This window comes from Caloenas nicobarica, chromosome 11 (assembly GCF_036013445.1).
Source record: "Caloenas nicobarica isolate bCalNic1 chromosome 11, bCalNic1.hap1, whole genome shotgun sequence".
Classification (NCBI taxonomy): Eukaryota; Metazoa; Chordata; class Aves; order Columbiformes; family Columbidae; genus Caloenas; species Caloenas nicobarica.
In genome coordinates this window covers 22,814,335-22,827,339 of record NC_088255.1, presented here as the reverse complement: position 1 = coordinate 22,827,339, position 13,005 = coordinate 22,814,335, and the positions used below count along the sequence as shown (strand labels likewise).

Sequence of the window (13,005 nt, the reverse complement as noted above, 5' to 3'; positions counted from 1 at the left end):
CAGTGACCCTGGGTGTCTGCGGGCACTGATGCTGAGGTGGTCTCAGCCACTGCCCGGCCAGTTCTGGGTCTCCTCCAGCAGCAGTTGGCACTTGCTGGCCATGGCAGCGTGGCCACAGCTCGTACTGGGCTGGAGGTGGGGCACCCTCCTCTGCTGGTGTCCCAGAGGGGGACACATGCACAGCAGGTAAGCTGGACCTGTGCCGTGCCATAGCGTGCTGTGCCATGCTGTGCTGTGCCATGCCGTGCTGTGCCGTGCCATGCTGTGCCTGGAGGCAGGTGTGTGTGGGGAGCTGGCAGCCCGGCTGAAGCACTTGGCTGTGCCGGTGCCCTCCGCAGACTCCGTCCCTTGGCTCTCCATCGCCTGCCGGGTCTGGAGCGACGCCACTGCTTATCTGCATTCTGGGGCGCCTGGGTTTGAGTTATACAACAAACATAGCAATACTCTACAATTCGTTTAGCTTTGACTAGACGGTTGCGGTATGTTAATAATTTGCTGGAGCACCACTGCTGGTGCTCGTCTAAAGGAGAAAATCGCCCCTTTCCAAATTATAGCTTCTAATAACCCAGAGGCTCAGTGTGTTCCTGCTTCTGAAATTTAAATTGAAGTTAATTTAAATAAAATTGGTTTTTTAGCAATCAATCTGCCGTAGATCCAAGCCAAGCTTTTACACTGTAAATTGAATATCCCTTTGGCACCGGTGCTCTGCTCTCGTCTCGGCTCTTCCAGCAGTTCCCTGTGCTCATGGCTGGCAGGAGTTTGGCCCCGTGTCGCACGTCCCACCCTCCCCGTCCTGGGCTGGCCCTGGCATCTGCTTCCGCTGCGAGCGCTGGGGATGGGGAAGGTGCTGGGGCCACCACGTCGCAGCTCCGCACGGTCGTGTCTCGGGTAGAACCCTGGGCAGCACTGCCCGTCCCTGCTGGGTGGCAGCGGGTGACAGCTTCTGGCAGCGCTGCTCTGTCCCCTGGCTTGTGCCGGCTGTCCGGACGGGTTGTGCTTTCCTGCGACTGCCTGGGCTGCTCGCACTGGGGGCGCTGGTGAAAGCACCCGCTGCCTTGTCAGCTTCCCAGGCGTCAAAAAGTATCCGACGTTTTCTCTTGCTGCCTGGATGGGGCTGAGCACTTGAAAGCCGTCACTGGTGTCCGGTCCTGGTGAGGGACCCATGTGCCGAGGCTGCGTGTTGGGGTCTGCCCTGTGCTGGAGGCTTGGGGGTGTCAGCCCCGCCGGTGGCACTGGGTGACAGCAGGGGACCGCCACAGATGGGTCCTGCACCCATCTTTTAATCACGGCTGGTTCGTGATGTTTCTCAGTAAATCTAGAGGAAGAGCTTGGGCTGTGAGAAGACTTCTGAAGGTCTCAGGTGATTGGATTGATGTTTTCCTTGACAAAGCACCGCATGGCCTGCAACTGGGCTAGTAAACACAAAAATTGCCTGGGATAATTTGTGTCCTTCGACTTAAGCGTAGCTGCTTCTTGAAGGGGAGGAGCAGAGCAGTTTTCAGCAGAGCGGTGTGCATGCCCAGCTCAGCCCAGGTGTCCCTGCCAGACCCTGGCTGGGGAGGTGCTGGGGCAGAGCTGGGAATCGCTTTGTCGCCTCTGTTCTCCAGCTCCAGAGCTGCAGTTCAGCTGGATGCTGCACCTGGTTTGGGCACATTCCTGGTTTCTCTCTGCCTTTCTGAGCTCTTCCCGCTGGTTTCCGTGAGCAGCCAGCAGGACGAGGTGCTGGTAGCCCTGGAAACACGGTGCCTCGTCCTACAGACAGAGCTTTCAGTAAGAACACTTGCTGGCACGGCTGCACCTGAGCGCTGCTCCGCCGGGAAGCCAGAATCACTCTGGCTTCATCCGCAGCATTTTAAACATTCTGAGCCTTTGCCCTGATCCAGACGTGAATGATACAATCAGCTGGAAAGCTCTATTTCTAGCTGCTGATGAACAGCGGGGAAGGGGCTGCAAGACAAGTTAATCAGTCCTCTAAAGTGTATTTACCCAGGAAGCCGTGCCGGCTGCTGGGACATGCAAGGACACACCAGGCCATAGGAGCTTTTGCATGAATTTTCCGTTGTAGCCCTGCTGGTTTTATTTTAACTCTTTTGATTCTCCTGGAAGAGGCTGGGGACTGAAATCTCTCTCCAGTGCTTGGCTTTGTTGTTTTACTTCTCTTATCAGGTACATCTCGTGTTATTTAATCCCCTTGTTTAGGCGGCACCAACTGTGCTTGGTTAAGATGAGTGTCCTGATAGAAATGAAGTGTGTTTTCCACAGTTAAACAGGCACCTCCAGATGGTTCCCTGACCCCAGCTGGGTCTGGGGAAGGCAGGAGAGAAGCCTCGTGCTCACTGCGTGTCCGGCACCGGGACGTGTCCTGCCCGGCACCGCAGCACTGGGGGGGCAGCGGCTCCTCTCCCCGGAGCAGCAGCACTCTCATCAGCGCAGTGGGGTGACCCTTAGTGCGAGTGAGAAGCAAATCTTGCCTGCTGCAAATTATTCTGCATAATGGACCAAATATTTTGTTGTCTTTTACCCCAATGGCTCCACTGTCAAAGGCATTAATCTGGATATACCCTGGGGCAATGGAGAATCTGGCTTCTTTTTTGCTGTAGTTCTGCAGTGTGATTTACATCTCATGAGAGAACAAGATAGGCTTGTCATACAGACTTGAATTCTGAGTCAGCTCCAGCATCTAAGCCATCAATTTAAAGTGAGAACAAAAGTAGGGGGACAGATGACCTTTTAAAATCATTTTTCAGCTTCATTTGGGCCTTTCGTTTCAGCTGTCCTACCACCGCAGGCCCCTCGCCAAAGCCCCTGCAGCTCATTATACCCTTTCCTCTGCGCACACAGACCCCGCATGCTCTGCAGCGACACCGGGCAGGGGGGGCTGCTGGAAGGCGAGAGCTCTGCAGGGCTGCAGGAGTGCACGCCGTGGTGTGTGAGACGTGGGCTTCCCGCGGGCAGGGGGGTCACGCTGGCACATTGGCCGCTGTAGGCTGCAGAGCCGCCTTTTAGCATCACTCCAGCCCTGACTTCTCACAAACATTTGAATGTGTGTAGCGAGGGAGCTTCCCAGAGTGGCAGCTGAGGAGTGCACATTCATTTGCTCCTTGCCTGGGAGGACGGTTTTTCCAGCGCTGGAAGATGGAAGCGGAGGCTTGGCCGCCCCGCGGGCTGCGAGCTGCCGTGTCCCTGAGCTGGGGGAGCCGGGCAGGACCTGCTGTGCTGTTTCCCGTGCCTGCTGCGGTGCCGCCCGTGCCTACGGACGAGCCCCCGGCAACCCGGCCACGTGCTGCAGCTGCCTGGGCACCGGCTCAGGGGGTTCAGGCAGTGCCGTGCTGGGCTGGGCTTCCAGCTGTGACTCGGGTTCCATGTGGTGTTACCGCTCTGTGCATCACGGTGCCATTTTGGTATTTGCTTTCTTGGGTTACCATGTGGCCTGACTTTACAGATGTAGTGAAATTAATCTTATCAAGGGTCCCAATCTGTCTTCTTGCCTCGTTGTTGAGGCTGCTCAGCATGCACCCAGCTAACCTCTTTTTTGTCTTGTTTTGTAACTAACAGAAGAAAATTGACTGTCCACGAATCATACCTGCCTCATTGGACCCAATGCCCACGGGAGTGTCTCGGGACATTACGATCTCACTGGCCAACACGACTTTCTCCAAGGTAAATGAGTTCTGGAGAGCTCGGGAAGCTGCAGCCGAGCCTGGGCTGGTGTGGTGGCCACGCCAGCCATGTGATTCTGAGTACGAGCTGGTTTCTGCCTCGGGAGCAGGTGAAGGGGCTGGTCCTGCTTTGTGTTAGCTGAAATCGCTGTATGAGCAGCAGAGGCTGGTGGAAAGCAGCCAGCCCGATGCCAAGTGGGGTTGCAAGGCAAAGCCGAGGGAGGTGCTCTTCATGTCCTGTTGTTCTCCAGGGATCTCACACAGTTAGCGATGGACTTCTTGCGTTTGGTGCAAAAAGGAGGTTTATGGACCTTGTAGAACAGTCGCTAGAACAAAATGTTTTGGGGAAATGAAACTCTCAGTTTCCCTGTGGTGTTTGCTCCACCGCAGAGCTGCCGGTGTTGCTCTCCTGGCGCTGGTGCCAGCCCAGCCCCCCCGTCCCGAGCTTGGAATGACGGACGGAGCCCAGCGCTGCGCAGGGAGCCTGTGCTGGCTCAGCCGCTGCTTGGAGCGCAGTGCCGAAACGTGTTTTAACTTAACTTCTGGTCATCCCTGCAGAGCTCTTTTATTTGTGAAAAAATCCTTTCTGTGAAATTTTCTGGCTTGCAGATTGTAATAGGGTGAAAAGTGGATGTCAAATGGTGCATTTGGAGATGTGTCCCTCACCAGGAAGAACTGGAGGAATTTGGGGCAGGGAAGCTGGGCACTGGGAAAATCTCTGACTAAGCTCTGGTTCTTGTAGACAGCTGCCCTGTGTCATTTTGGGTCAGGTCTCCAGTGGGGCCCGGGGGTCCTGGTTCACCGTGCCCCCGCGGAGGGTACCAGGGAGGCAGCTCCTCGTTCTGCAGGGAAAGGAGAAGGTTGGAAGCGCCAGTGGAGCTGCTGGATTCTGTGCTGGGGACGGTGGGGGCTGCCGGGCACTGTGGGGGCTCCACTCCCACCGGACCCCGGCACGGGAGGATGTGCCCTCCACAGTCAGCAAAAGTGGGTGCAAAATCGCTTTTCCTTTGCGGGTGCCAGAGGCGGCTGAGGAGGAAGCGGTTCCGCGTGTAGGAAATGGAGTCAGCAGGAAAGGGGCCAGGCAGGGCCGCTGCCGGTGGTGGGGCAGGCCCTGGCCGTCCGGCTTCCCCCCGCTGTCCCCTGCAAGCCGTCCTGGGGCGCCAGGTGGGATTCCTTCTCCTTCCTGCTGCTCCTTCTCCTTTCCTCTCCACGGGAGCTCAGAGCACAGGCCACGCGTGTCCCACGGGAGCTCAGAGCACAGGCCACGTGTGTCCCACGGGAGCTCGGAGCACAGGCCACGCGTGTCCCACGGGAGCTCAGAGCACAGGCCACGCGTGTCCCACGGGAGCTCGGAGCACAGGCCACATGTGTCCCACGGGAGCTCAGAGCACAGGCCACGCGTGTCCCACGGGAGCTCAGAGCACAGGCCACGCGTGTCCCACGGGAGCTCGGAGCACAGGCCACGCGTGTCCCACGGGAGCTCGGAGCACAGGCCACGCGTGTCCCACGGGAGCTCGGAGCACAGGCCACGTGTGTCCCACAGGAGCTCGGAGCACAGGCCACGCGTGTCCCACGGGAGCTCGGAGCACAGGCCGCGCGTGTCCCACGGGAGCTCGGAGCACAGGCCACGCGTGTCCCACAGGAGCTCGGAGCACAGGCCACGCGTGTCCCACGGGAGCTCAGAGCACAGGCCACGCGTGTCCCACGGGAGCTCGGAGCACAGGCCGCGCGTGTCCCACGGGAGCTCAGAGCACAGGCCACGTGTGTCCCACGGGAGCTCAGAGCACAGGCCACGCGTGTCCCACGGGAGCTCGGAGCACAGGCCACGCGTGTCCCACGGGAGCTCGGAGCACAGGCCACGCGTGTCCCACGGGAGCTCGGAGCACAGGCCACGCGTGTCCCACGGGAGCTCAGAGCACAGGCCACGCGTGTCCCACGGGAGCTCAGAGCACAGGCCACGCGTGTCCCACGGGAGCTCGGAGCACAGGCCACGCGTGTCCCACGGGAGCTCAGAGCACAGGCCACGCGTGTCCCAGCACCTGCTGCGGGGCTGCCCGGGCAGGTTCTGGGGCTGGGGCAGCCAGCACAGCAAAGCCGCCGGGCACAGGCAATGTGCTGGGGATGCCAGTTCCCCCTCCCACCGTGTCTGTGTTCCCTGAGCCAGCAGCTGCCTGCACCAGCCTGGCGCTTTCTTTCATCTCTTTTATCAGAGCAATCAGTTCTCAAAGGGTGGTTAGAGCTCAGCAGTGGTGGAGCATCAGCCTGCTCAGAGATAGCATTTTTTCCTGCAGGATGGAGGCACAGCAGTAATGCAGGGCAGGGTATCATCCTTGTGTATCAGGAAAACAGCACAGAAAATCTGCCTTTGAACATACTCCCAGCTGGGTCCTCATTTGAATTAGAGAATTGCTCTGTGCAGTTGTTGGGAGAAGAAGGAAGGTGGCTTTGAGCCCAAATCTTGGGCTCATTTGGTCCTGTTTGGGCAAAGCAGCCTGGGGCCACGTTGGCTCTTGGTCTGCATTGCAGCACGAGCTGCAAACACAATGTTGCAGCCATTCTGCCCTTGTCTTCCCTCTTCAGGAGACGGCTCTGGAGTGCCATTTTGGGACGGACAGGTCGTTTGAAGCCCGGTGGGTGAACTCCTCCGCCGTGGAGTGCATACACGTGCTGGTGAGTCAGGGGGAGGCCGCCAGCCCCTGCTCCCCCGCGGCGTGGGGCAGGTCCCAGGGCAGGGAGGGTCTTGTCCCCGGTCTCCCACCCAGCAGCTGGGATGCCACCTCCCTCCTCCCCACTCTGCTTCCAGCTGAAAAAAGCATCAGCCGGGCTCTCCCCTCCGGCACGGGGCTCTCTGCGTGTGCTGGTGCTGGAGGGCGTTCACGGTCCCGACACTGCAGCGTCTGCTCCGTGGGATCTGCAGCAGCTCCAGCCCCCGCTCCCCTGGGCTTTGGGACGGAGCTGCTTGTTTACCTTTCCAAATGGGAAGAGTTCAGTTCAGGCAAAAAAAATTGGCCACCTCTCAGTGTTGCTATTTCTGTAGCTTTTATTCTGAGCTGGGAATTGGCCTGAAAAAATGCTCAGATGCTCACCAAAGAGCGGTGTGTGGTTGTTGGAGGGCAAACTGCACCTCTGAGCTGCAGCAAACGTTTGGGCCTTCACCGATGGGAATACAGCGAGTAGAAGCTTGAGAGGAGTGCTTTCCCATCATGTTACCTGCAAAACTGTATTGTGGCCCAGTGCTGAAAATGCACAGACTGGCCAATCTGTTGGTTTTTCTGTCCTTTTGTGCTAAAAGCAGCAGCCAGGCAGGGCTCTGCTCTCACTGCAGTGTGCACCGTGCCCTGGTGCCCTTCGCTGGGACCTCAGCAAAGTCATTAAGACAGAAAACAGCCTTCCCTCTCTTACCCCCTGCTAAAGAGGAGACCCTCCTGTACTGAGCAGCAGTGGTCAGAGAAGCCTCACAAGGAATGTTAATCTGTGTAGTGTGTATATAGAATCTTGTATTTTACTAAACTTCCTAAGCTTTTTTTAATTTGTGTTTTTGTGTGCAGCTCCACACATCAGAAAAAAGTCATCTCTTCCCAGTGAACCTTCAGCTGAAGGACAGACCAGACAGATTTATTGACAGCCCAGAGATGATGACAGGTCTGAGTTGAAAATATTTTTATTCTGCTCTCATCTGGTCAGCTTGAATGGCTCTCAAATCCTGGCAAAATTTATAGATTCAGGACAGAGACCACAGCTCAGCTGGGCACAGCTCGGTTCTTTCTCTTGGGTACATGCAAAAAATCTATTTACCTGGAGTCACATCCCTGTGAACAAGTGCCCAGAAGCCAGACAGACACCCACGGACAGACGTCCCCTTTGCACCAGGGAAAGCCAAGCCACATCCTTGAGCACAGGCAGCGGCTGAGGTCTCATGTGGGACGGGTTGCGTGGGTGCTGTGGGTCACAGCAGAGATGTGGGGTGTCCCCAGGCCTAGGCAGGAATTCCTTCCAGAGGAGATAAGGGACGAGGGAGGGCTCTGCCCTGAGCTCTCACAGGAGGTGACATCGAGGCTCAGTGCGCTGTAAAAGTTGAGTCTTTTTTTTTAACTGCTGTGCTGAGAAATGTGTAAACACATTTCACCCCTGGCCCGCTGTCTGTCTCTGGGAACAGCGCTCAGATTCCCAGCGAAGCCCTTGCTCCATCAGCGGGCTAAGGCAGGCGAGGAGCAGATTGAGTGCGCTCAGACACGGCATTTAGCCGGGACAAGCCCGGGCAGCTGGCCCGAGAGCCAGCGCCTGCACCGCAGCCACCGCTGCTGGGGACTCGCCGTTGCACCCCACGCTGCTCCTGCCAGAGGCACCAGCACTGGGATCTTTTCCTTCTCAGCAGTGTCAGCAACCGCAGTAGAAGCAGCTGGTTTGCCCTGGAAGCAAATGAGAGCTAGATGCCCGAGTAAGATTTCCTTTGGCAGAGAGCTGTAATGGGCAGAGGGACGTTAGCACCGTCAGCCACCAACCCAGGGTAAAAAGGTTCCCCTGTAGTAAATCCCAGTGTAAAGGAGGCTTATCTTACAATGCATTCCACATTGGTGAAATAACCTCTGAAATACCAGCACAAGTGCAGGCATGAGGCACGACTTCCTTGCAGAAAGAAGAGGGTGACTATATTTTTGAGATAGAGAGGTGGCCCCGAGGAGAAGGTGGGAGATCAGAGCTGAGCACATTCTGACGAGCGAGCGCGGGCTCCGGGTTCCCAGCGTGGGTGGTGCTGGCAGCGGCAGCGGAAGGAGCGTGGAATCCCCTCCCGCGCAGACAGAGCTTGCGCACATGAGCTGTGGTTGCATCGATCCGAATGTGCCAGAATATTTGGAGCTCCTGTGGGACCTTGGGCTGCTCCAGCTCCTCCTCGCCTGGAGCAGATTGGTGGAAGTAAAATGAGAGAGGCTGACTTGCAAGCAGAGATCTGCAGGGCCAATGATAAATGTGTGCATCTTGTATAGTGTCTTTAATGGAATTACTGTTATTAGTGTTTATTATTTCAGTATTTATTAACTTTTATCGTAAACTGCATTTTGGTAGTCCACTGAAGGAATTGCAGCTCCTTGCTGTTGGGTGGAAAACCAACCAGTGTAACTCACTGGGTGGACTCAAGACGAGGTGAAATAAGCTCTTTTTTTGTGGAGAATGTGGGAGTCCCTTGGTGCCAATGATGTTTTGTTAGCATGAGCACAGGCAGGTCGTTGAAGGCTGAGGTATTTGTTAGCTGCTTATGAAGCACTGTGAGATCCTCCCGTGAACAGAAGTGCAAAATGTGACTGCTTCTTTGTTTTATGTTCTCCTGCAAAGCCTCCTCTGGGGAAAAGGGTGTGAAAACCACGTTTCCTGAGTGTTTGTGGCTGTTTATCTCAGCGGATGCCCACGCTCTGGCAGCAGAGGCTTTAGGCTGGAGAGGAAACGTAACCCAGGGCAGCAGCTAATGAGGAGGTGCAGGAAAACGATGTGGAAGCTGAGCTGAGCAGATCTGAAGGGAGAAGTCAATGGAAGGGGCCCGTGGTCACCGGGGGAAGGAAAGGCACTGTAAATACTGTGCAAAGCACCGCAGCCATCCGATTTCTGTCAGTGTGGAAGCAGCGTTCTTGCTTTGCTAACAGGATGGAGCCAGCTTTGCCAAGCAGCTTCCCATGTGGATGCTGAGAGTTGGAAACATGAAGCGTAAATTGACAAAAGGTTCCGAGTTTGGGTGTTGTTTGTTTTTCAAGAGGAAGAAAAAGGAAAAGAAAGTGCTAAATTACATTGCAGTGAGAACAAGCACCCAATCCTTCTGGGAAATCTTCAGGATGGCAGCCAAGTGCTGCCTCGTCTCGCTGTGTGTGCAAACTGCTCTGCTCATCCCCTGGGTTTCAGATGTTACTGGGATTAATATAGCCAGGGGTGGGGGAGCAGGGGTGTGAGTGCCTCCCGCTAAGCAAAGCTATGAAAGTCTGGGGCCCAGGAGCTCACGTGTTGTTGTCTCTGGTGTTTTAGTGGAGGTGTACAACTGCGCGACGGGGAGCGCCGACTGCTCGCAGTGCCTGGGCAGGGAGGACCTGGGGCACCGCTGCGTCTGGAGCGAGGGCAGCTCCAGCTGCCGCCTGCACGGCGAGGGAACCCCGCTCTCTGATGTCTGCCCCGCTCCTGAGATCAGGAAGGTGAGACCCGAATGTGACATGGAGGGTGCTGGTGGCCAGGCAGGGGGTGCGCAGGGCTGGGACCTGCTGCGCTGTCCCCACTGGGGACACAGGACAGACCACGCTTTGTCCCTGGCACAGGATGGGGTCAAGACCAGCGCTGAATTACTCACTGACTTTCCATGCTGTTGAGTAACCTGATGCCAAGGACATCTCGCTAGTGACAAGACCCAATCTTTGTCGCGTTAGTGGGGAAAAACAACAGCAGCACAATCAAAATGTCCCAGAGTTCCTGGGGTTGGTAAAAGCGAGAAAGATTTGTAGGGTCAGCTGAAGGACTTATCAGCAATAGTGTTTAATGGAGCATAGCTGAAACAGGAACGCCAGCCCTATCTCCTGGCACATGTGCTCTGCGGTTCTGCTGAGATTTAGAGCAGCCAAGGAACCTTTTGCCATTATGCATTTTGAAATGAGTTTTATTTAAACTGTAGTTGAATTAATGTTTGTTGGGGGCATTTGGATCTGGGGTTCTGCTTAGAGGTATGGTATGAGCCAAGTAGCATAGAAAGGATATAGAGCAAATCTTAATATTAGCTCCCTAGGAAAGGAGAAGCTGGAGAGGCAGAACAGCTAATGTGAACATCAGGGATGTTGGATTTGTGTTCTTAGGGAGGTGTGTAGTCATAGTTGCTCCAAATCCGGGTGCTGCATGGAGGGATGGTGGGACGGCAGGATCCCCATCGCCGGCCTCTTCCCTCTCGTCACCGTGGGAGGGGGTGCTGGCCTGTGAGCCTGCCCTTCCCACACACTGAGTGTTATCAGCACCTCACCAGAAAATAATGGAAGGAAACCACAGTTCAGGTCACAGAGCATCACAGGACTCTGTTGCTATTTCCTTGGCAAATAGTAGCTGGTAAATCCAAATCCTCTGTATTCATGTGAGCAAACCAGCCCTCACAGAGCTGTCCTGGGGGGAGGCGGCAGGCTAAGGAGGGACCAGCCCTGGCTGCCCGGTGCCAGCAGGCACGTTGTGCTGGCTTTGTGTGCCGTTGCCTTTGCAAAGGGAAAAGAGCCATTTCTGAACGGGAGGGGTTTGTCTCTCCCGCTGAACGACGCAGGACCCTGCACGGGGACACCGCTTGGTGAACAGTGTCACACCAGCTCCTGTCCCCTGGCAATGAGGGGGCAGCTGCCACTGAAAAACCTGCGGCGCAGGAGATGAACGGGGAGCAGCTGCCTCCTCCCGTGGTGCCGGCCTCGTCCCCTGCCTCGGGGTGCCGCAGTGCTGGTGTCCTGGCCATGCTTCATATGTCAGGACATTGTGTCTTGTTTTTGTCCTGAAAGGCCCTGCTGTGTTAGGGACAGCCCTTAAAAACGTGGTGCTAGGGCTCTGTCTTCCCAGCACGCTGGCATCCCTCCTCTGGGTTCCCCTGTCTCCGGGTTGGTCTCTGCCCCAAATTTGAAGCGGAGGTGTGGAAGGCGTGATGCTTCACCCCAGATGTGTTTGCAGCTGGAGTAACTGCTGCCCAGTTACCCCAGTACGAAACACAGTGATAGCTTCTCGTGTGCCAAGCTGCAGCAAGGTAGCGTGGCGGTGGGCCCGCCGTGGAGCAGAGGTGTGAGGAGCCGTCTGTCTGCTCCACGGGGACACATGGGACGTGGGCACGGGCACAGCCTTGGGGATGAAGGCAGGAACCTTCCCGGTGGTTCTCTCCACCCTGTCCCTTGGTGCCGCAGATCGAGCCGCTGCGGGGGCCGCTGGAGGGGGGCACGCTGCTGACTATCCGCGGGAGGAACCTGGGTCGCCGCTTCAGCGACGTGCTGGGCGCTGTCAGGATCGGCAGCGTGCCGTGCGCGCCGCTGCCTCACCGATATGTCGTCTCCGAGGCGTGAGTATTGTGGAACCAGGAGGAGGGCCCTGTCCCTGTCCCCCGCCTGTCTCCCCATCCCTGTTGCTCACCTGTTCTGCCTGCCGTGCTGGGTCTCTGGGCAGGAGCAGGGATGGGTGCTGCCCGGCCGCCCTGCAGGAGGCCGTGGGCTCTCCCCTCTGCTCCGGTGGGGTGGCACAGCTGCCAATCCCCCTTTCCCATCCGCAGGATCGTGTGCCGGACCGGAGAGGCTCTGGAGGCGTTTTCGGACGTGGTGACAGTCAACGTGAGCCGGGAGGGGAGGTCCAGGGAGCGATACTCCTACGTGGTGAGTAGTGTCCTCCCGGGCGTTTCTCTGGTGGTTCTCACACGGACTTTCCCTGCACCCCTGTGAAGGAGCCTGCAGCCCCATGCCCCAGGGCGCTTAAACAAACGATCTGCAGCAAAAACCATCAGGGCTGACGTTCCTCACCTGAGCGAGCTCTGGCAAAGCCGAGCGCGAGGGGCAGGACCGCAGCCGGGGAGGTGTCTCACACACCTCGCTGCCAGTCCCAGCTCCTGCCGCGGGTTGTCACTTATCCTGGCTGGATCATTGTTTCTCCTGCTATAAAAAGGAGCTCATTTTTCTTCTTCCTCTTGTGCTGAAGTGCCGTTAACAACCTGTGAGATTTTTTGAGACCTGCAAAGTCTCTTTGTGCTATGTAAGCTGTGTACTGTGGGCTCACATTTTTTAGAACTGATACTTTTTGCTGCAGAGATTGTCTTAGTTTTTGCATGAGAATGTGTAGGGATTAAATTTGAGCTAACCCTGTGCCATTATACAAAGAAAAGCCCTTTATAGCTTTGTACTGTACCATCTCACAAAGGTAACTTTCATCTCCATAAACCTAAAAGAAATCCATGCAGCTCTTCTCTTTCCTGCAAGCACCCTGTTCTCTGGCCAGACGCTATTCAGGGCAGCCCCGTGTGTCCAGGGCAAATGAGAGGATGGTGCCAGGAGCTGTTTGCTCGCAGCTGTTGTGCCCGTGCTGGGAAGAAGCGGCCATGCTGCAGGCTGTGGATTGAAGGAGACTTGAGCCCCAGGAAACAGCGTTTGATTCCTGGGAGCCACTGTGAGGAATTCAGGGCAGGATCATGGGGTGCAATCCCCACCTGTAACCCATCCCGTGTTAGGTATTCAGCGGTTTGCAGGAGAGCACCCAGGCGGGCACAGCATGTCCTGGTGCCCGCGGCAGAGCCGGGCCTGGCAGCGCGAGGAGGGGATGGGCGAGGCGATGGTGCCGCTGGGCTCAGCCCAGCGCTGGGTCCCAGGAGGATGTTTGCTCC

General features: G+C 56.7%; 1 protein-coding gene across 1 annotated transcript in view; it reads left to right on the top strand.

Moving 5' to 3' along the window:
* PLXND1 (plexin D1) overlaps positions 1-13,005 on the top strand; it is a 78,573-nt gene that overhangs the window by 30,486 nt on the left and 35,082 nt on the right. Inside the window, 6 exon segments of the mRNA XM_065642315.1 lie at positions 3,556-3,660; positions 6,240-6,329; positions 7,208-7,301; positions 9,669-9,832; positions 11,549-11,700; positions 11,908-12,007. Coding sequence (XP_065498387.1) covers positions 3,556-3,660; positions 6,240-6,329; positions 7,208-7,301; positions 9,669-9,832; positions 11,549-11,700; positions 11,908-12,007 — 705 coding nt within the window.